Genomic DNA, 23,848 nt, shown 5'->3' with positions numbered 1-23,848 from the left:
GGGAATCTGGGGGAGAACGGATGCACATACGTGCTGGCTGAGTCCCTTGGGTGTTCACCTGAAACTGTTACAACCTTGTTAATAGGCTATACAGCAATACAAAATAAAAAGGCTTAAAAATAAAATAATTCACAAGCTTTATTTCCTCCCAGAATCAGCAAATGGATTTCAACTGGAGGTTTTCTGCCTATGGTTGCCAACAATTTGTTTTAACACTGGCTTTTTTTTCCAAGCCCAGAAAAGTACGTTAGGGCTGGGGCCCTTGCCAGTTGGGAGGCTGCTCGGCCCTTGGCAAGCAGCTGCTTGTTTCGATCACTTTCTATCACTCCCCTCTCTGCCACGTCTGCTGGGGCCAAAGCAAAGATAGGACGTGAGGGGCCAGCACTGCTGAACCATCTGCAGCGGAGGGGCAACTCCAACCGTGAGCCCTGAGCTTATCTCGCTAATGAGGTTCTAGATGAGAAAAAAAAAAAGACCATTTAAAAGCAGGCATTCTTCCATGGGCCACAACTGCTAAAACCCGCATCCTAGAGCCTGCAACGCAAGTAGCCAACACTCAGCACAAGAGGAGACGAGTCTGCAGGCGGCAACCAACACCCAGGGCCGCCCAAAATAAATAACTAAAAAACAGCCATTCTCTGAACGAATGGGGCTTCACTTAGCAAATTCAGAAGACTTTCAATAAAAATGCTCACAGAGACACACTGTGTCTGACAATGTGGTCATTAGTCATTCCTATCTTAACGCCCACTTTTACACCTTTCCGTGGAAGATGAGACAGGCCAGCAATCCAGATGTGGACTGGACTGTGGGAAGGTGCAGTGTTAACACCAACTGCACGCCGCGGATCAAGGAGTTCCCAGAACACGATTTTCCTTCCATCTTAATGCAGTCGGGGCTCAGAACCAGTTATATCCCCCACATCTCAGGGGCAGCAGGAAGGTTGGTGCTCACGTGATCCGTGAGGAGAAAGTCAGCAACTCCTGGGAAACCAGGAAACAACCATGAGCCTGGTGTTCTGGGTGGAAAAGACGCGTTGACGCATTGATTTGACAAGCACGCGCGCTATAGCGCTGACTCGGCTCTGCTGTGACCTTGGGTTTTTTTCTAATACAAGTATTGACTCCTGCAATCTTCATAACAAACCCATTTTACAGATGAGGAAATGCAGGCCTAGAGAGAGGAAGTAATCTGCCCCAGGCCACATACAAATGGGTCAGGGAGCCCAGAATTAAACCCAGGCCACTGGGCTGTGGGGTCACCTGCCCCATCTCTGCACTCTGACCCCTTTACAGGGGAAGAAGCAGTGTGAATTGTGCCCTCCTGTCTGCATTTTGTTTGCAGCGTGCCCCTGATGGGTCACTTTACCTCTCAGCTGGGGCTTCTTCCTCTTAAAAAGAGAACTGGACTCAGTTCTCTGAGCTCCCAGCAAGCCGCTAGGTGGCAGGTCTGCAGCCAGGCCAACCCCAGCTTTGAGGACCCATGAGGCGGTCTGTGTTCAGCCTCACTCAGTCACCGGATGCAGCCACTCCCGAACGGAACCAGAACCCAAGCCTTCCCTACGGAGGCAGATCAGAGGTGGCCCTCCCACCCCCGGGCTCCCCGGCTGGCTCAGACGGTAAAGATTCTGCCTACAGTGTAGGAGACCTGGGTTCGATCCCTGGGTCAGGAAGATCCCCTGGAGAAGGCAACCACTCCAGTATTCTTGCCTGAGAATCCCGTGGACAGAGGAGCCTGGTGGGCCTATAGTCCGTGGAATTACAAAGAGTCAGACATGACTGAGAGACTTTCGCTTTCCTACAGCTGAGAGGTGGGCTTGAGCCCCCCAATCTTTGAATCTGGGCCGATCTTGACTCAGTCAATGGACAGAATGAACTGGAAGCTCCCTCTGGGACTTCGGAGGTGGGTCAGAAGAAGCCTTAGCGTTTACCCATCCTCCGCCCTCCACCCCACACCCCATCCACAACGGCTGCTCTTGGCCTCCTTGGGATGTTGCTGTGGGGGGAGCTAGGATCACACAAGGGGGCTGACCAATGCAAGGAAGCCCAAGCCACCACGAGGTGATGCTACATGGAGGGGGGGCCTGAGCACCTCACTGCAGGCACCAGGCGTGGGGATGAAGGGTCCTGCCCCAGCAGACGCAGCGGGGAGAAGAGGCAAGAAACCAGGTCCACACCAGGACCAAGAACCACACGTAGGCCCCAGATGGATGATCCAGCCCAGTTGCCTCCAGTCGTTAGAGCCGTGCCAAGCAAGTCAGACAGTGGTGTCGAGCCCTCCTGCCCTGCCCTGCCTGAAACCCTGACCCAGGACATCAGGAGCAGAACGAAACAGCCGTCCTTCTACGCCATCACGTTGTAGGGCGGCTCCAATAGATAGCGGGGCCCCAGAGGCGGAGCGGACCAGGCTTCGGCCAGTTCCTGGTGACCACGGGGACCAGGCGCCCAAAGCTGGCATCAGTCACAGGAAGAGAATAAGGTATCAAAGAAGTCCACGTATGAAACATACATGTATGTTTGTGTATACAACCTTGTGTAACATACATGTGTATGTTAAATACATGTACATGTAAGGTATGTGAAAATATACATGACCTTGCTACTACTAACATGACTTCTACTATCATTATGAGAATGACAACTACTATAACTATTAATGATAATAATAGTATCTGATAAGTGGCCTGTTGGGTGCCGTGAAGTGTGAAAGTGATAGTCGCACCCCTGGGTCCGACTCTTTGTGACCCTTTGTAGCCCGCCAGGATCCTCTGTCCATGGGATTCTCCCGGCAAGAATACTGGAGTGAGTTGCCATTTCCTCCTGCAGGGGATCTTCCCGACCCAGGGATCGAACCCAGGTTTCCTGCATCACAGGCGCTTTCTTTACCATCTGAGCCACCAGGCGAGCCCCAACTGTGGGCCACGCATGGTGCTAAACGTTTCACAGACACATTTTCATGCGGACACCTAACAAACCATGACTGTGGTCCTGTGGAAAGCTCACACTGTAGATGAGGAAATGGTAGTCCTGAGAGGCTGCGTGACTTGCCCAAGGTCACCCCAAGGTCACCCAGTGGCAGAACCTGAACCGGCATAGAGTGGTGAGTCCACAGCCCAAACCTGCAGCGTAACCCTCCACTCTCCGGGAGGGAACACTTCGGGCCACCTCTCTGGAAACCCCTCAGGCCGCCTGCTGCCTGCCGCCTGCCGGCACCTGTTTTCCCTCTGTTCCTTGAGATGAATGGGGTCTCACCAGTGTAGAAATGCAGGCAGAGGGACAAAGCTGCCACAGGGCGGGCCCGCCTGGCACTGCCACGCCACGCCGTCCCGGGACGGCGGCTGTGCCCTCACATTCATTCATGGGTTCGCTCACAGACGTTTGCTGAGCTCCTCCCATGAGCCACGCTGGCGATGGGGACTGGGAGCAGACGGCGCCCACGTGAAAACACAGTGAGAGGTGCTGGGAGGGGCCCCCGAGGAGGTCCGTCTCGCCTCCCTGTAACCCGACCACGCCCAAGGGGAGAAGGGCCAAGAGATGGGAGCTCTAGTGCTCAGGTCACGGATGGGAGAAATCGAGGTCTGGATGCCCCGGGAAGGGCAGGGGAAGGGCGCGGACTGTGTGCAGGCACGCTCGGTAGCTAAGTCGTGCCTGACTCTGTGACCCCATGGACTTAGCCCACCCGGCTCTTCTGTCCCTGGGAACCCGGGCAAGGACACTGGAGTGGGTGAACCCTCTACACGCTCCCCTCCGCTCTCGCCTCTGGGTCCCTCCGCCCCATCGCACCCCGCTTCCTCTCTCTACCCTGAGTCCCCTTCTTGCTCAGCTCAGGGCAGGGTACAACAGGGCAGAGCCGCGGGCGAGGGCCCCGTGCCCCCCTCCCCGGCGATCACAGCTGTGCCAAGTCCCCCACGGGAAGTCTGTTTCAGGGACGTGGCGACTGTCCGAGGTGTAGGGGCCGCAGAAGGTCGCTGAAGGCAGCCTCCCCGACACCCCTCGGGCCCTGCTCACAGCCCGACAGGAGAGCCAGTGTCAGCTCCCCTCCGGAGTACTCAGAGGGCAAGGGGCTTCAAGCTACACCTGCCTGGAGGGGGTGTGAGGGGGAGACTCCTGGCTGGAGGAGAAGGCGGGGGCCTTGGGGCCTGGCCTGTCGCAGGCGATTTCACAGCTGAGTGGGCCGGAAGCCACCAGGGCTGCCCGTGGAGAGGAGACGCTTCCAGAAGCCCTGGTCGGAGTGAGAAGGACACCCTGCCCCTCTGGGCTCCCCTCCGGTTTTGTGATCTCTGAGCCTGACACACGGCAAGCCCCCGATGGACACTCAGCCCAGGAAAACCATCTGCGCGGCCCCTCTGCTGACACAGCCACAGTGGCCAGGCCCCTGTCTTCCGGGGGGAGAGGCTACTTCACGGACCGGACGCACGGGTGAGCTGACAGCCCCTCGCTGCCTCAGTTTCCCTGCCGCTCTGGCCACCGAACAGAAAGCTTTGCAGCCTCTTGGCCACAGACCTTTGGCTGACACCCCAGCAGGGCATCATCTTAATAACGCAGACAGACAGTGCCACTCCCGCAGCCAAAGTCTAGTTCTTAAAAGCTCAAGAGCTGGACCCCCTAGGGGCACAACCCTGTTGATAAACAGCGTGCTGACCCCCTTTCTACAGCTGTCCTCATTACACGCGTCTGCCCCTCACAACGCACCCCCACTTTGAGACCCGCCGCTCTGCTGGGCCGGCTCGGCAGGGAGGCGCCTACCTAGTTTCCAGAAGAAAATCTTTGTAGCGGTCCCAGCGGAAAAGTCAAAAGTTTGACTTGAAAAAAGGAGCTACTTCAAAAGCATTGTCAAGACGGAGGTGAGGGTTCCTTTAAAAATGCATAAATTACTGGGGTGTCCGTTAATCAACCTACAGGCAGCCCGACGGGGGCGGGTCTGGGTGGGGGTGCTGAGGGGACCCGTGGGGACGCATCCAGGGGAGGTGCGGCGGATAAAATACACGTTGAGTAAAAGAGTAAATTAATGTGTTTATTACTTACTGCTTGGGCTGCATGTGTGTGTGTGCGTGTGTGCGTGTGTGTGTGTGTGTGTGTGTGGAGAAAAATGAAAGAAAAATGTAGAGTTTTTTCAATAATAAAAAGAGAGTTGCACTGCAGGGCCCCTAAAGCTTGTGAAAAATTAAACTCGACGGATTCAAACTGTCCTATTTCCACTTCAAAAGAGAAGAGGCACTGAGCTCTTCCCAAGTTAGCTTCAAACGCCCAGCACCCCAGAAAGTTTCTTTATAAAAATAAAGGCTCCTGCTCCCCCAAGCACTGTACTGGTTACTGTACCCATGGTCTCTCTCTCTCCTAATTATACCCCTGTGAGTCCATTAATCAACTGGTAAATTATTTAGAGAGTCATGTGCTGTCTTCAGCTGGTACAAACACACCACATGCAAAGGCTTGCTGGAAGCCGGCCGGGGTCCCTCGGGGTCTCCCCTCTGTGCTAAGACAGCTAGCAGCTTGCCAAGGCTGCGCTATTAAAAAAAAAAAAAAAGAAAAAGAAATAGCACGCCGCTTACCTCCTCAGATGGGAAGATTTACTTTGTCTTTCAACTCAGCCACTCTTTGCAAGGTTTTAACAAAAGAGAAAAGCTGGTGTATTGTCGAATCTTTAGTGTGCATTTAGTGAGGAGAATATTAATTCCCCCTCAAAAAAAAAATAAAAAAATAAGGCAGCCCTTCGGCTGAGATCTGATCTGGGCCTCCTGGGACGTGTACTCACGGAAGCCTCTCGAAAATGCTCGTAATCATGCCAGTTTGAGGCTGGTTTGGATTGTTTGTGTTCCGATGGCTGCGTTGGCTGTGGTGAGGTCTCATTACCAGAGAGGGTGCAAATTAAGAGTCTGGAGTCTCCCTCAAACCTCCCGCCTCTTCTCAGGTTCTATTAGGCCTTGAGGGACCTTCTCCAGACAGAAATATTTTGGCGATAACAGGGTTTATGGGAGCGGGCATGGGTAACACGGGGTAATGATCTGTCTTCTGCGTTATCTTTTCTACATGCCAGCACTTGTGCATTTAGGGGAAAGTTACTATGCCAATTAAAGAGCTGTTTTCTCACCTAAAAAAGTCAGTGTGTATCTGGCATGTGTGCCAAGGAATCCAGGCCTTCTTTCAGTTGAACCCCCTCCAACTGCTGGGGGGATGCTGGCAGGGCAGTGCTGGTTACAGAGGTGAAGTGAGTGAGGAGAGCCCCCGCAACCTCGGTCAAGAAGCCGGGTTGGCAGCACCCGGGTGCAGGTGCTCAGTTCTCCCTTCTGATCCTGCAGACCCAGGAGGTGGGAAAAGCTGGGGTCTGACCTGAAAACCCCACCTGGGGGCACACCGTCACTGGCGGCCCCCTCACCTGACATCCCTGCACGAATGGAGCACAATGGGGACAGCTCTAGGCAAGCATCTCACACACTGAGCGCAAAGACTAAACCAGCGAGGATGAAATACACCTCTGGCTGTTTTAATATCTTGCCTAGGTCACCAATCTCCAGAGAAAACACAAGCAAAGTCCAAGAATGAGAACCATGACCAGAGCCAGGGGAGAAGGCCACCATTCTGAACCAGAGACGGTGGCGTACCACTGATCAGACCCAGCTGCCTGGAATGAGGTTATATTAACATCTACCACCAGCAGCCACAGGACCGTAATTTATGGCTGAAATTCCCAGGAGAAGGACTAAAAATAAAGCCACGTGTGCTCAGCTGTGTCCAGCTCTCTGCGACCCCACGGACTGTAGCCCGCCAGGCTCCACTGTTCATGGGATTTCCCAGGCAGGAATACTGGAGTGGGGAGCCATCTCCTTCTCCAGGGGATCTCCCAGACCTAGGGATCAAACCTGCATCTCTATGTCTCCTGCATTGGCAGGCAGATTCTTTACCACTGTGCCACCGGGGAAGCCCCCACACTACACTTGACCTTAGCCAAAAACCCCTAGGGTGAGCTGAGGCCAATGAGAGAGTTCGTTTTCATATTAAGTGAAACTTGAGAAACAAGAATTTCAATGAGCAAGGACAGATGGCTGCCTTCCTTGGGAAGCTCAGGTCTCTGGGGTTAAAAGCCTCACGTCCAGAAGGCCCTCTGGTAGGAATGAAGCACAGAGAAGGCTCAGGGTACGTCATCTGGAGATGGTCACCGCTGTGAGTCACCGATGGTTTAAGCAGAGAATTGAGTTCTAGCTGCCCCCCTGGGTAATTCTGGGCAGAAAAAAACAACGTCTGCACACATGGCCAGAGCACAAAACGGCCACAGAGTCCGCCAGCACTGACCACTGAAGTTTAAATGGCTTTTCAGCAGCTGAGAAGTTATTTTTCCAAAAGCCCAGAAGGGTTTTCAGTTGTTCTGCAACCATGTGCCAGTAACGGAGCTCCGAGGCAGGCAAGCCTGTGTGCTGGGCGGCCTGGCCCCCCGTGTCATGAGCAGCCCCCTCTCTGTGCCCACCGGGGACACGGCTGCCTGAGGAGCGCCGTGTGGGGCCCTGGGGAGTCAACTTGCTCTATTCAGCTCAGCTCCAGTCGGAACGCGTTTAGGAGGTCGGACCTATGTATCTCAAAATCCGGAGCATGGAACAAGCGTCTCCCCAACCCTCCGGCCACAGTGCAGCCGCCAAGAGCCCGGGATCAAGAGATTGGGACGAGCGAAGATGGGGCCCTGGAGTCCTGTGCCCGGTAAATGTGGGAAGAGGGGACGGCAGCGCCGTTATTAATTTTGCGGCTGATTTGAAAGGGGGAGGTGTTGGCAGCACCCGTGAGGATATAAAAGAACATAACTGAGTCTGCAGAGGTCGCGGCTGGGACATCACATCAGGAGGCCCCGTGGGGGCAGTAAGAGGAAGTGGCTCCGTGGGGGGACGGTGACATCTGCGTCTACTCTCTGGGCTGCTGGCGGCGACGGCTGTGAAGACGCCCCGCCATAACCACGCTCCCCGCACGGACTCCGAGGCGCGTGGAGTCAGGGCAGGAGTCCCAGAGAGAGACGGGCAGCAGGTGTGGCCAGGCCGGCCAGCTGCTGGGAGCACAGGGCAGAGTCTCCGGCAGAGGAGGTCCAGCCCCTGGCAGGGCAGTGCCTGTCTTCAGAGGGAGTGACGGGGTGGCCTGCTCTAGGCTGGCTGCAGCCAGGGTGTTCAGAGCGAGTGACGGGGCGGCCTGCTCTAGGCTGGCTGCAGCGCGGGGTGTTCAGAGGGGGTGACGGGGGTGGCCTGCTCTAGGCTGGCTGCAGCGCGGGGTGTTCAGAGGGAGTGACGGGGTGGCCTGCTCTAGGCTGGCTGCAGCGCGGGGTGTTCAGAGGGAGTGATGGGGTGGCCTGCTCTAGGCTGGCTGCAGCGCGGGGTGTTCAGAGTGACATCTGCCAGCCCCCAGGGGCGGGGGCTATGCCCCCGGTGACCGGGCCTGTGGGTCCTTACCACACTCTCTGCCCCTGCAGGATTTCTGGAAATCCTGCAGGACTTCTGGAACCTTCTGGGTTTCGCCTGGGGAAGCCCCGGCGTGGGTTCCCGGGACTGCAGCTGGTCCCCCAGCTGAGATATCTGAAACACCACCAGGTTCTGAGGAGGGAAACCCGAGTCTGCCCCACAGGACAGAGGGGCAGCCGAGCCTCCTTCCCCCAGACGTCCTGTCAGTGGCTGAAAGTGTTCAGGGCCGCGCCCCACCGCGCGTGCGGGCTCGGGACCCTTCGGACCCAGGGCAGCGTGGGGAGAAGGCACGGCCCTCCGGCCCCTCACTCCTGCCGGAGAGGAGAGCCCCTCCTCGGGGGGCCTTGTCCCTCCAGCTTCCACCCTCCGGCTGGCGGGCCCGCGCCCTCGTGTGGACGGCTTCGCTTCCCACCTCAGGCCCCACTCAGGCTCTTCCTGGGGAGGCCTGGGCAGCCCCGTCCCCGCCACAGCGCTGCCTCCCCAGGTCTGCACCTGGTCGGGGGCGTGTTAGGAAGCCCAGCTGTACTCTCAGAGCCCTGTCTCTTTCCCCTCCCGTCTGTCTCCTCCGGGATCAGAACTCAGGGGTCACGCGGTCGATCACCACCCGCCCAAGTCTGCGCCTGAGGCGCGACGCCAGCCGCGGGCGCGCGGACGCCGGCACGTGGGGTGGCAACACGGCGCTTCCAGGTCCAGTCAGACTTTCTCCTGAAGCCCGACTTCAGTGGAGAATCACTGAAGTTTCCGTTTCCTGTCTCTGCTGGGCGGGCGGCGATGCGGGCGGCCAGGCCTGGGTGGTTCCCGCGTGCGTCCTCCAGCAGCCGGGCGCTCTGGTTTCCCCGGCAGCGTCTCCACAGCCCACTAATGAGCCCCTGTTAGTGGTGATGAATGTAAATGCACTCTTTGTTATCCCTGCGAGATGGGGATTAGTGAAATGACAGGACTTATTGCTTCTGTGAGGAAGATACGATGTTGGTGGTTGTTGTCTTTAATTCTGCAGCAAGTGGAGGAGTGTAGGGCTACCTCGTCTAAGGAAAGAGAAGGCTGCGGAGGGAAACATCAGCACAAAGCTCTGCAGACTGAAGCTGCCAAGGGCTGGGTCCCTGTGCAGGAAACGAAGTGTGCGCTCAGTCTCCTTATATCCACCAAAAAAAAAAAAAAGGAAAACTAAAAACCGAAACAACTCTGCCTCTTGACCACCAGTGGAAAGGCCCCTTGGGTCTGTGTTTAGCATGCAGAGAGAGAGGGTTGAAGAGGCTGACTGCGACGACGGAGGAAGGGGCCTCCGGAAGCTGGGAAAGGCCAGGAAACAGACGGTCCCCGGAGAATTCCTCGGGAAGGAACGCAGGCCTGCCGCCACGTGACTTTAGGACTCCTGACCTCCAGGACCGAGAGAGAAGAAATGCGTGTTGTTCCAAAGCGCTGAGTGTTTCAGCCACGAAAGAAAACGAATAACTAGGCAATATCCAGAGATGCAAAGCCACGGGGGACTCGAGCGTCCGGTGCCCAGGGGCGGCAGGGCGCCTTAGTTCAGTGTCACCGGCCCCCGGGCATACGTTCCCTCTGACCTAATCAGGGGTGTCTGCAAACCTGCCCAGTCACAGGCGGGTGCCTTACAGGATCACTGAAAGGAATGCAAATTTGAAAACCACCTAAATACTTACTTTTCACAACTTTTTATTTTGATAAAAAAACTCAAAGGTACAGAACGGTTCCAAGAAGAGGCAAGGAATTTCTGCCTCCCTTTGCCTGAGGTTTACCCCCCTGTCAACATTGCCTCATCTGGTTGGTCACTGTCTTTCTTTCTGAACCACGAAATGCTTTGTCAGGGAGAATTATACAAATTACCCACCCAGTCCGTGCAGGGAATACCATGCAGCAACATTTAAAATGACATAAATCTATTAGCTTGTTATCTTATTCACTCATTAAGGCAACGGATGTTTTTCAGAGGGCCGATCACCTCCGTCCCCCGCCTCAATGGCGGGGAAGCTGGGCTCGCCAGAGGGCGAGGGAGCTTGAGCAGGTGTCGGGCCTCCATCCCGCTGCCCCCACGGCCCGCGCTCCTGTGAACCCGGCACCGGGGTTTGTGTCTCCACCTCTCCACGGAGACGCCCTGGCCTCATGGCTGCTGCGGGGCGGGGTCACCCCGGGATCTGAACCAGACAGGGAAGCACCAGAGCTTGTGCTGGCTGACCCTGTTCACCAGCCGGTGACGCGAACAGACTCGCCTGCTCAGATCACCGTGGCTCCCTGCTCTGATCGCCGCGTCTGGGGGATCCCTTTCTGCCCGCCTCACCGGAACGTCACCGCGGGGACCAGCACACCTTAAGGAGGGCCTGGGGAGAGCCAGGCCAGGACGTCCTCCCCGGGCAGGCCCTCAGAGCGGGGGTCATGGGCGGGCAGCCTGTTCAGAAGTGGCAGGAGGAGGAAGGAGCACTGGGCAGTGAGGGTGTCCCAGCCAGCGCACGCTGACCATCACCACGGCCCCCTCCTCCTTCTGGGTCGGCCTCCTTCATAACAAGCGCCTGTTCATAGCAGACGTGATGACGCAGCTGTGCTCACCGCACAGAGAAGCTACATACAGCCCTTTACAAAATCATGGGAGATGTGGGCGAGGAAAACACGCTGCCTGGGGAGGAGCCCAGACGTGAGCCAGCAGGCCTGTGGCCTGAGCACCTCGCCCCTTCTCTGGGGCTCATCTGTGGACTTGGGAAACGGGAGAGAACAGGTTGGGATCGAGGATGTGCTTTCGGAGCTTAGGTCACAGAGGGGCTCTGCAAAGATGACCTGGTCCAGCCTCCCCTGAGGCCCAATGGCCGGTCAGTCCTCAGGTCTGCAAGGCTGTCTGAGCTTCCTGGCTTCGGACTGCTGACCAGATCAGAATCTTGGCCCCTGGTGTTTTGGGACAGGAGGTGGAAAAGAGGTGGGCAGCTCTGGGCCTCTCCTGGCTCCCAGCTTTAAGTGACAGCAAGCATTCTCGAGAAACAGGGCTGCCTCACCCCATCAGGGAGATGCATTACATTCACAGACCTCGCCCCCCAGCCCCCCATCACTTGGAAGCCAGGATGACCAGCTGGGGAACAAAACCAGAGCCTTTGCCTCCCAGAAAGCCCAGCTTCCATTTCCTGGTGGTCTTTCCCAGTTGGAACCCCCAGGTGCCCAGCGAGCCTCACACAGAACAGTCTCTCTCCAGAGCCTGGAAGGTTCTGGGAGTCACGGCCAGCATGGCCTACCTGCTATCTCCTTCTCGAAAAAGGGCTGGATCATCTCGCCGTATTTGGACTTGTCCGCCACGGCTTCTTTGAGCAGTTGCCCACAGCAGACTAGAGGAGAAAGGAACAGAAAGAAGCCCGTTAAATTTTAAATAGAAGGAAGAATGAGAAGGAAAAAAAAAACAAACCAAAAACCCAGTGCTGCCTGCTGGGGGGGAAAAAAAAGGTCACTGAAAAAAATATAAAAGGGTTTTCTGAGTGAGGGCATGTGTCCAAGTGAAAGGAAGTATCAAAAAGGAATTGGAAATAAAAAAGAAGCCGAGGAAGGATGCTGTGGAATGAAAAAGAATGCATTTGGTGAAAGACATATTAAAAATGGACTCACATATTAAAAATGGACGGCGTGGAGAAGACAACAAGGACTGCCACCACCAGAGAAGGAGCCGCAGGGCCTCGGCGACACCAGGGAGTGCAGACCGCGGCCCTGGGGGCGTGGAGGGTGGACACTCTGGCAGAGAACCATGTGGACCGGCGTGATGCCCACATTCACGCTGCTAATCACTCAAGGGTGGGTGGGGACCCTGGAGTCTCCATGGCCCCTGTGATGACGAGTCCAGACACCATCAAGCGCTACAACAAAAGGACGCACAGGTGCCTTTCTCTCATGAGCAACCACTGTGTCTCTAGACCCCGGCTGGGGCTGACACACAGGGCGTGCCAGTTACCGAGCCTGGAAGGAATAAACACAGTTGCTCTCTCCTTGGCTACGAAAACCTTGACAGCCAGAGCCGGAAGGGTCCAGCCACGTTTTCATGAGTTGTTAATAGCACAGTCTTACTTTTCTTAATTTTAAAGGTAAGGACTTGACCTCCTACATTGAAGAAATCGAAATCCTAAAGTTAAATGGATGAGTTGAATGTTAAAGATGACGACCACCAAAGACAGACACCTCTGGAGTGACATGTTCAATTCTCTGTGTAGCAGCAGCGACCGTGTGCAGAGTGGCTATGGCTTCACTCGCTAACGAGGAGTAATAAAGGCAGCCGAGACCTTTCCCTACGCCAAGCACTGTGCCTGCCAGTCGTGGTTGGTATTATCCAGCCCGCATGCTAACTGCAGCTTTTTAGGTAAGGAGACAGAACCAAAGAGGCGGTGTGTACTGTCCTAAGTCACCAGCGAGTAAGTGGCAGAGCTGGGATTCAAACCCAGGTCTGTGTGACACCAAAACTAGGCTGAGCCTCCAGTTCTGACCAGGAGGGAGGAGCAGGTATCCTATTTCCCTTCTGTCATAAAAAGCCATAAAACTAAACAAAATACATGAGGCAACTCTTTTCAGGCACTTGGTCAGGAGACATGCGGGGCTGTGGTCCTTGAGAAAGGAGACACGCCAAGTGGGGCTCACTCACCCCGGACTTGGACCTACAGGTACTGCCCGTCCCACGGCTAGGGGGACGTGGAACCCAGACAGAGCAGGGGACACAGCATTGGAGTCTGGGGCCCTGAGGCAGCTGCACTTTGTAGGACAGAACAGTGGACGGGGCCGGGAGCAGGCTTAGAAATCTGCAGGAGGCTTCCCTGGAGTCCCTGATCAGTGCCAGACTACATGTGTAGAGGGGAGGCTCCACAGGGCCTGGGGGAGAGAGCCCACAGGGTCGCCGGGAACTGATGGGGGGTCCATACAGGGCAAGATGAGGCCGGCAGCCGATGGCCAGAGTCAGAGGCCTCGCTCGGCACCTCAGACCCACAGCTGAGACTGCAGGAAGGCCACGCTTCAGGTGTGAGGATACACAGGCCCCAGAGGAAGTCCCACCTCGTAGGTGCGTGCTAAGCTGCTTCAGTCGTGTCTGACTCTTTACGACCCTGTGCGCTGCAGCCCGCCAGGCTCCTCTGTCCATGGGATTCGCCAGGCAAGTGGAGTGGGTTGCCATGCTCGGCTCCCAGAGTTCTTCCCGGCCCAGGGATCGAACTCATGTCTCTTATGTCTCCTGAATTGGCAGGAGGGTTCTTTACCACCAGTGCCACCTGGGAAGCCCAATCCCACCTTAACAAAGACTAAAACTAAGCCTCAGTGAGGTCAAGCTGATCCTCCAGGAAACTAACTGCCTGCCTGTTAGAACTCAGCTCTTTTTCATGTGATGCTCTCAAAGCAGGACCACACAATCCAGACTCTCAAAAATGTGAGAACCACAATGTTCAGCGTATAATAAAAAAACACTTGAGATAAAAAAAAAAAACCCAACAAAAACAACAAACAAAAACTACCAGGAAAATGTGACCCCTACAAGGAGAGACAACAGGTCCTAGTATCATAGGTTAAGAGAGCACATGGATGTCAGTATTTGCACATAAGAACCATAAAATGGCTATTATGAATATGTTTAAACTTGAAAAGATTATTAAAATGAATAAAAAGATGTGGAATCTCAGCAGAGAAAAGGAAACTATAAAAAAGAACCAGATGGAAGTTCCAGAACTGGGAAATACAATATTCTTCAATGGAAAACATCACTGAATAAGCTGCAATCAGTGAATCTGAAGACATGAAAACAGGCACTAGGAAGTATTCACAAGGAAGCAAAGAGAAGGTGGGGAGGGGACTGGGGGAAAAAAAAGAATAAAACTTCAAAGAGCTGGAAGTTTGACATACATGTAACTAGAGTTCCAAAAAGAGGAGAGAGAGGGAGGGAGGGATGGGGAGAGAGAGGGAATATTTGAGAAAATAATGGGAGAAAATTTTCAAAATTTGATAAAAAGTATCAACCCATAGACCCAAGACTGTCTGATAGCTAAGCAAAAAGAACACAAAATAAACTGCACCTTGATACATTATAGTTAAATTTTTGAAAACCAAACAGAAAATATTAGAAGCAACTAGAAGTGAGTGAGATGCTTTATATATAAGAGAACAAAGATAAAAAATAATCTCTGAGTTCTCATCAGGAGCAATGCAATGGAATGCGTCAATGCAACAATGAAATGATACCTTTAAAGTGCTAAGAGGGGGGAGAAACCTGTCAACATAGATTTCTATATGCAGCAAAAACATCCTTCAAGAACGAAGGTGAGATAAAGACATTTTCAGACAGATGAAAGCCGAATTTCACCAGCAGACTTGCACTACAAGATATGTTAAAGGAAGTTCTTTAGGCTGAAAGAAAATGATATATCAGATGGAGACTTGGATCTAAACAAAGGAGGGAAAAGTGTTGATACTGAGTACATATAAAAGCCCTTTCCCCCTGTCTCTTGACTTAAAAAAAATGACTGTTTAAAGCAAAAATAATTACAATATACTGTAGGGTTGATGACATACGTAGGAGTAAAACGTGTGACTACAGTAACATGCAGAACCAGAGCAGGGCGAAGGGAAAGACGCTGTCAGGCTCTCCTGTTCCCCATGAAGAGGCACAGCATTGATTCAGGACAGACTGTGAAGGAGAACGTGTAACCCCAGAGCAACCACAAATGAGACGGACCAAGGAGACACAGCCAGAAGGGCAGTGGGGGAAATAAAGTGCATTACTAGAAAATGCTTCTGACCAATCCAAAAGCAGGCAGGAAAGGAAGAACAAAGAACAAGGGCTTCCCTGGCGGTTAAGGGGCCGCCTGCCAATACAGAGGACGTGGGTTAGACGCCTGGTCTGGGAGGACCCCACAGGCTGCAGGGCGACTAAACCCGTGCACACGTCCTGAGCCCAGGCTCTGGAGCCCTCAAGCCACAGCTAGAGAAGCTCACAGGCAGCAATGAAGATCTACCACAGCCAAAAAAAAAGAAACACCACACAAACAGAAGACAAAAAATCAGAATGGTCGACTTGAAACCACCCATATAAAAGATCACTTTAAAGGGAAATGGACTAAACACTTCAATTAAAAGGCAGAAAATGTCAGGCTGAATTTTTTTTTCAAAGCAATTATGTGTTGCCTACAAGACACATATTTAGAATATAAGACATGGATAGTTCAAAAAAAGAAAGAATAGAGGTTATACTTATCAGATAAAGTGGGCTTGGAGAAAACGAGCATTACTGGAGAGGTGGAGGAGTGCTTCCTAACCATAAGGGGAGATCGCACCAAGAAGAGGCCACACTCCTTAATGCACACACAGCCTCAGATTTCAGGAAGCAAAGACCGGCAGAAAAATAGAGAAACCTGCAGGCAGAGCTGGAGCTTTTAATGCACCTCTCTCAGCTACTGAAATAATAAGCAGAGAGAAATCATTAAGGACACAGGGGAAGTGATCACACTATCAGACACCTCACCTCACTGACATTCTTAGAGCACGATATTCAACAAAACCAGTGTATATATTCTTTTCAAGTGCACATGTATTTCACCAATATGGACATGTGCTGGGCCATAAAAAAAGCCTCAATACATTTTAAAGGGTTGAAATCATATAGGGTATGTCCTTTGACCTCAAGAGAATTAAAGAAACAAAAAACAATCTGGGAAATTCCCAAATATTTGGACAGTGAGCAGTATACTTCCAAATAATGCATGGGTCAAAAAAACCACAAAGGAGATTAGAAAATACTTTGAACTGAATGATAAAACACAGCATATTAAAATTTTGTGAGATGCAACCAAAGAAGTGTTTAGAGATAATTGTGTAACATTAAGTGCTTATATTGGGAAAAGTGAAAGTGCTAAGTTGCTCAGTCATTTTGTCCAACTCTCTGCAACCCACAGGTTTCTCTGTCTGTGGAATCCTCCAGGCAAGAATACGGGAGTGGGTTGCCATCTCCCCTGGAGAAGGGGATCTTCCCAACCTAGGGATCAAACCTGGGTCCCCCATATTGCTTTGCACGCCTTCTCTTACCATCTGAGCCACCAGGGAAGGCCCACTTATACTAGGAGAATGGTTTAAAACCTCTGCCTGTAGCCACCTCACTCTGCAATATTCTAAGATGATACTGTAACAGGGTCAAAGCACTGAGGCTTCAGACACCTGTGACCTGGGGCTGTGCTGGGATAAGCCCCGCCTCACCTCATTCCTCCAGCTCAGCGCGAGCCCACCTCCATCCTTAAGTGAGCCTCTTCTTTTTTCTACAATTTCCCTATCTATGTAACAAATAAAATGCACTGCATATTGCAGGCATGCAATGAGTGAAATTAATGGCATTTTAATAAAAGTCTTGGGACTTTCCTGGTGGGCCAGTGGTTAAGACTCTGAGTTCCCCATGCAGGGGGCACAGGTTCAACCTCTGACCTAGGAACTTAAGATCCCACGTGCTGCTCACTAGGGCCAAAAAAAACCCACAAAACTTCATGGTTGTTTCTGGTTAGAAAATCCATGTTCAGTGCAGGGAAAAAAAAAATCAGAATTGTGTAACAACACATCACTCTACAGAGATAACCAATTTGGTACCTGGATGTTCCTTCAGACGTTTCTGAGCCCAGACTAACACACTTTTCTGAACAAAGATGAGACCATCCCCTCAACGCTATAGAGTGACTTTGTTTTCCATTCCGCTCCCAGGTAACAACACTTCAGGGACATGGAGTCACTTTACAGGTTTCTTTTTAAAGCTGCCCACAGCTTACTTAACTAGCGCTCTTATGAACAGTCTGGGGTCGCCTTTATGTTTCATCACGCATCCTTCACATCTTTTTTTGACTATCTGGGGGAGTGTTGCAGCAGAATAAAGTCCTAGGTGTGAAGTCACGGGGCCAAAGGATGAGCATGGGTCACATGTTAATCAGTAGTGGCCTTTATCTTACAAAAGGTTGTGCCTGTTTATATTCTCACCAGCTATAGCCAGGAGTCTTTCAATAAACCTTGTGGGAGTGAATGTGGCTTGTTTGTTCTGAGATGTTTTCCCACAAGTGAGAGGTTCATAAATGTGAAAACCCAAGGCAGGGGGTTGTGGTGGGGGGCGGTGGGGGTGGGCAGCAGGGGGCCTCTGGGGGCAGAGCGGCAGTTCCTAGAGCTTTGGGTGCAGACAGGTCTCTGCAGAGAGACCCCACCCAACAGCTCAGCGCTTGCCTCTGCCAACCACAGGTTCCCTAACTAGGTTTACTGAAATCTTACGATGTTTTGGGTTTCTCAAAAACACCTTTGAGAAATGTGAACTTTGAATCAGTCTCCAAATGCTCAGTTATTGAAACGAGCCCCAAATGACTCTTTGGCTACCAAGCAAAAATCAGCGTGAGCTTTTCTATTTTCTGTTTGGAAAACTCTAGGCGAATCTGATTTCTTTACGAAAACAATTTAAACTAAACAGCACTTTTCTTGAACGAGCCTGTCTGCATAAACAAGCTTTGGCCCAGTGGTAATTATCTAAATTGCTTTGCACAATATTAAGGTGTCACTTTAGTGTTTTTCAGACCCTCCCGCTGCCATTAAGGCTCTTCTTACTATGTTTCTTCACGTGTCTTCACCTACCAAGAAGCTAAATAAACCTGTGGGTGTGGCCACAACTAGAGCGGGGCTCATTCTTTACAAAGGAGTCGCCTGTAACAGCAGCTGGAATTCTAGTTTTATAGTATTCTTAAGAGGTAAACACAAAAGGAGAAGGAGTTATTTGAATAATTATACTTAAAAAACAAAACAAAACTTGGATACAAGAAAAGTATACCTTTTATTGTAAAGTATCCAGATGATTTTTCCATGCTAACCAAAATGGAATACTGCTATTTATTCGTTTTACTAAAACACTCACACAACTATTGCTATTTTTCCATACTTAACGGAATAAGCATTCAGTTCTCCACCTTCAACTTTTGTCATTGATTCCTGGCTGGGAATCTCAGTGGCTTTGGGATTTTAAGTTGGAGACCTAACTGAAAAGCATTTTTTATTCAAAACTTGAGCATTCTAGGGTGGCATGTATATATTTGTGTGTCGGTATACATGTATATCTGTATGGTGTGTATGTATCATTTGGGGCCATAAGCATGCAGATTTATATATTTGGGGGTGCAGGTCTCATGTTGCCTGAGTAAATAAAGTAGAGGTTGCTGAGGCTTCCGCAGCATTTGAAGTGGGAGGGGGTCAGTGCCTCCATCTCCTCCCTTGCAGTGTGTCTCCTACAAGCATCCTTTCTAGCCCTTTATCCTCCTGAAACCTGGCTGGCATCCAAGACCACCTGGGACCACCCCAGGAAAGACCTGGAGAACTGATTTCAATATTTTCTCTCCTCCTGGTAAAATATTTATTGAAACTGTGCTGAGCGAGAAGCCTTTCTCTGGTTCAGAAATTGTCTGCCTGTAAGCACGCTGACCTGGGTTGGGGGAACCAAACGAGACTGGAGAAAATAAATAAACAGCAGGTTCACATTATGCAAGAACTCCGGCTTTGAGGGGAATGGCGGGGGGCGGGGGGCGCCTCTGGGGCAAAGCACAGAAAAACCACTGAGCCAAAGGACATAAAAGATGAGGACCAGAAAACGGTCCAGCGCTTTGGGCTGCAGACAGGTTTTTATTGGTTAATGTTTTCATGGCCATGTTCTTTAGGAGGCAGAAAACTACCCATGCAAAGATGGATTAACTGGAAACTGTTCGGAGCAGAGAGCAAGAAAGAGAAGTGATGCCGATCCCCTCACTGCTCCCATGACACGGGAGGGCCTGGGAGAGCAGGATGCCATGGAAGGTTCTGGAAGCAGGGCAGCACCAGGGCACTTACCATTGATGAGGCCGTATTTCTGGGCCAGGAGGGCGGCCTGCAGGCTTTTCCCACTGCCCACGGGCCCGCAAAGCAGCACCCTTGGGGTGAACGGGGCATTGGATCGATGGCTGGTTTGGACGTAGGTCAGAGCTGGAACGAGAGGAGGGCAGGATGATGAACCAGGCTCCTAGAGAAAGGGGGCCAACTCACAGCACCCCTGCGTGGGTTCTGTTAACAGCAGTAATTATTTCTCTGTTTTCGGCCCCGGGGAAACCCTCTGGGCATCTGCCAGGCGACCACAGGGTGAAGCTGCGGGGAAGGAGCTACCCTTCAGGCCTGGGCACCAAGGCGGGAGGGGACAATGAGAGGCACAGAGGTCGCCCTCAGAGAGCACACTGTCCCGGGATTCCTAACACAGCACGGGGTCAGCGCTGCCCTCACGGTCCGAGGAGGGCTGGGGGTGCTGTTGAGGGCTGGTCCTGGGACATAGAAAACACACTAAATATTGGTCTGGGGGACTTTTCTGGGGGTCCAGTAATTAAAAGTTCATGCTTCCACTGCAGGGGGGCGTGGGTTCAATCCCTGGTCAGGGAAAGAAGATCCTACATGCCATGCAGCATGGATGGCCAAAAAAAAAAAAAAATTGTGCTGAGATGTTTCTCAATTGAATGCAGGCTGAGCTTCAGCCTGAGGCCCCGGGACCAGGCCAACCTCCTGGAGTCAGACATAAGCTTTGATAAACGCGTCAGGCCATGCGGGGGCCTGGCACATGGGGGACTTCTAAAGGCCTCTGGAATTGGTGGAGAATAAATTGCAGCCTCACTCCAGTGACACCAACTTTGTCGCGAGCCTCCAAAGAGGCCGCGATCAAACAGGTCCTGGCGTGGGCAGACAGAGGCCTTGCCTGGGGTGCCCTGGCATTTGAGGAACAAAGAGTCAGGGGCACAGGGGCGAGGTGCCTGCACTGTGGGGGGCACTGGATGCCAAAGCTACTGAACATTAAACCGGCTCACCTCCCACTCGAGCGTGGAGGGGGCACCAGAGCGAGCTGGGCGGGTTGTTAACGGGCTGCCACTCGGCACGTGGGCGGGGGGGGGGGGGACAGCCCCCCTGCTGAGGCCGAGGGTGGGTACCTCCACCCAGTCCTCCTTTGCATCAAAAGGGGGTCTCCCTCCCCAACCCCGCCTCCTGCCGGGAACCCGGACCATCCCCAGCAGGTGCCGGGGTTCCTGCAGGCAGCATGTTGAGTCAGCCACTCACCCAGGATGGAACCCATCCGAAGACAGGAAGGGGTCCCAGGGCACCGCCCTGACACCTGGGACAGGTGGGCAGGGTCTGCCAAGCTCCTGGCATCCAGGGCGCTCCCTGGCCCCCACCCACCAGGTGCTGGTAGCACGCCCCCTAGTGGTGACAACCGCAAGTGCCTCCAAACATCTCCGGCGGGGAAGGGGACAAAATTGGAAATTGCTGGGGTGTGTTCACTGGGCAAATTTTGAAGTCTCAGAACTTTGCGGGACTTTTTTTGATACGAAGGTTCATTAGGGATAGTACGATTCCTCTCTGTCTTGGAACTAAAGGCACAGGTAGGTTACCAGGTCTTCATGGTCAGGATGACAATCTGCCAAGCTAAACTCTCTACCAGCCTCGTCTGATCTGAGCCATGGACCGTCCCCCAAGGGAGGTGCTTTCCTTGTCTGCGTTTTGCAGAGTTGGCAGGGCTAGGGCCACTCTCCCAAGCCCACTCCCAAGTGTTGCCAGGGGTAACACTTTCCACCAGCAAGACCAACCCGGGAGACAGAGACTCCAGCAAGGCTGTCTTTATCCTCAGACCTTCCAGGAGCCAGCCCATCTGAAGAGCACAAATACTACAGGCACAGCAGCCTGCTTACAAATGATGCTTAATTTACAGTAAATAACTAAGTTAATTAGAAGTAATGATCCCCCAGACAGTCTCAACATCTAATTATTCTTTTTAAAAATATGTGGTTGCTGGATGCACTGCAGAGAGATTAAAAAAAAACAACACAGAGAGAATTCTGCATTCCAATTTTCAATTTATCTCTCTGCATTATTAATTAATAATAATTAATATTCAGACGCTCACATTTTTATTTACAATTCCAGGCATGAATTCTTTATGAACGATCATATGAACTTTTAAATTTAATTAAGTAATTTGGAAGTAATTAATGTGTAAATTCAGAATCATGGCATAAGATAAATGTTGTGGTTGTTTATCTTCGGAGTGCAGTGTTTGCTACTAAAGACCCTTCCGAGATGCAAAATCACTGGAAATTTACAAGGCGTCTGCAAGCCTGACATTTTTCAAAGTAGCATCACCCTGTAGACATCCCCCCTTGCCCGCTGACCCCCCTTCAGAGACCGAGGCTGTGCCGCTCTCTGCTCTCCCGGTAAAGCAAAGCCACCCACTGGCAGATGGGGGCTGGCGGTACTAGGGAGCTCAGAACCACCTCCCCACCAAAACTAAATGTCTCTGGAAGAGATTTAAGAGGATATACCAAAAAAAGGCACTGTAAACTGTGAAGTGTCTTAGAACCCCTGCAGTGGCATTTTTATCTTCTCAGGCACCCACAGCATCGCACAGAAGGGTCTGACTGGGTATGAAGCTCAGCAAGACTTTTTTTAAAAAAAACCAGGTGAATTCTCTGACCGTCCAGTGGTTAGGACCCTGCATTTTCACTGCAGAGGGCTGGGGTTCAACCCCTGGTTAGGATACTAGGATCCCCCAAGCCACACGGTGCAGCTGAAAAAAATAAAATAAATAAAAGGAAAAAATAAAAAATAAAAAATGATAAGCAGCTGCTTTCAATTCAGTTCAAGTCGTGTCCGACTCTTTGCATCCCCATTGACTGCAGCATGCCAGGTCTCCCTGTCCATCACCAACTCCTGGAGCTTGCTCAAACTCACGTCCATTGAGTCTGTGATGCCATCCAACCATCTCATTCTCTGTCATCCCCTTCTGCCTCCTTCAATCTTTCCCAGCATCAGGGTCTTTTCCAGTGAGTCAGTTCTTCGCATCAGGTGGCCAAAGGATTGGAGTTTCAGCTTCAGCATCAGTCCTTCCAATGAACATTCAGGACTGATTTCCTTTAGGATGGACTGGTTGGGTCTCCTTGCTGTCCAAGGGACTCTCAAGAGCTGCTTTGGGGGAGAATTATTCTAACTTCCTTGTCCTTTGGGACCGGATGTTGAAGCATGACGACAGCAGTGCCTGACACTCACTGAGCCGTCACTCTGCACCAGCCCCTGGACTCACGGCTGCAATGCCTGCTTTGCAGGATCTCACACAGTCCAGCCTCACCTAAGTCTATGAGGAAGGATCCATCTTTGTGCCCATTTTTTGGGATGACAAAACTGAGGCCCAGAGAGATTACGAGAGTTACCACAGATGGCACAGCTGATGTGTGGTGGGGCTGAGGCTCGCTCACATGTCACTTGGCCCTGAGGTCTCAATGGTCAGACCTCTGGCCCCCAAACAGGCCTGTTTCAGCCACTTTCTGGGAAACTGCTGTGAACATACGTTACTGCTCCTGAGCTAGGGCTGTGCCCATGATGGGGCTGCTTTCGCTGTCCTCAAGGGGCTCAGGACACCTGATGTCTATTTTGTTGTTGTTGTTTGTTTTCTCGTGGCGGTGGTGGGTTTGGTTTGTATGTCTGTTTAATTTTTATAAATTTTCTCTTTCTCCTCCTTGATCCTCAGAGCAAGATTTCTTTTTTCTTTTAAAGACTTTTTATGTGAACCTTTTTAAAAAATGTATTCATGTATTTATTAAATATTTATTTATTTAACTTGGCTGCCCCAGGTCATAGTTGCAGCATGTGGGGTCTAGTTCCCTGCCCAGGGGTCAAACCCGGGCCCCCCGCACTGGAAGGCAAAGTCCGGCCACTAGACCACCGGGGAAGTCCCAGGCCAAGCCTGCGTGCCCCCAGCCCTCCCACCCCGTCCCCACCTCTCCTCGCTCCAAGTCAAGTCCGGTGACCGCTCAGGGTGTAGAGTACTAGCCCAGGGTCTCCGAGGGGGACGCTCTTGGGGACCCCACCCTTGTTTCTGGGCAGGGACCCTGGGCTGCCCACGACGTGACTCCCCCACTCCCAGGCACGCCCTGGACGCCGCCAGATGAAGTGATACGGGGACAGGACGGGTGGAGGGGCCGTCTGGGTTTACCCTGGTAGAAGACGTCCACGCAGGGCTGGTCGGCGTTGATGACCTTCAGGATCTTGGGGTATGAGGGGAGGATCCTGACGATGTTCCTGTGATACTCCAGCAGCTTCCGCGCCGTCTCCCCCTCCGAGATGCCTGAGGGCATCATCAGTCGGTTCTGGATTTCCGACTCAGGCGGCCAGTCGAAGGTGGTGTGATAGATCTCTGCCAGAGAGAGGGACGCGGTTAGAGTCACCCGCTCATCCTGGAAGCAGAGCCTGCAGGTCCCAGGGACGCCTGTTCGCCCACCCCAACGGTGGCTTCAGCCTGCTCCCCCACTGCTGCTAGTAACAAACTGATGAGGATGCTGGGGTGACGGGAAGGGCGGCGCTCACTCTGTGCCGGGCACCCACCCGCAGGCTCTCTGCCTTCTC

General features: G+C 52.4%; 1 protein-coding gene across 4 annotated transcripts in view; it reads right to left on the bottom strand.

The window, feature by feature from the left end:
- Positions 1–23,848, bottom strand: part of AK8 (adenylate kinase 8) — a 133,025-nt gene that overhangs the window by 62,341 nt on the left and 46,836 nt on the right. For all 4 annotated transcript variants that reach the window (XM_065927100.1, XM_065927101.1, XM_065927102.1 and 1 more), the window contains 3 exons: positions 23,439–23,639; positions 19,271–19,402; positions 11,665–11,754 (listed from right to left, as the gene is read on the bottom strand). In XM_065927100.1, coding sequence (XP_065783172.1) covers positions 11,665–11,754; positions 19,271–19,402; positions 23,439–23,639 — 423 coding nt within the window. The remainder of the gene's footprint in view (positions 1–11,664; positions 11,755–19,270; positions 19,403–23,438; positions 23,640–23,848) is intronic.

This window comes from Muntiacus reevesi, chromosome 3 (genome assembly GCF_963930625.1).
Source record: "Muntiacus reevesi chromosome 3, mMunRee1.1, whole genome shotgun sequence".
Classification (NCBI taxonomy): domain Eukaryota; kingdom Metazoa; phylum Chordata; class Mammalia; order Artiodactyla; family Cervidae; genus Muntiacus; species Muntiacus reevesi.
Note: the sequence above shows the minus strand (reverse complement) of the source record. Positions and strands in the feature narration are given on the sequence as shown.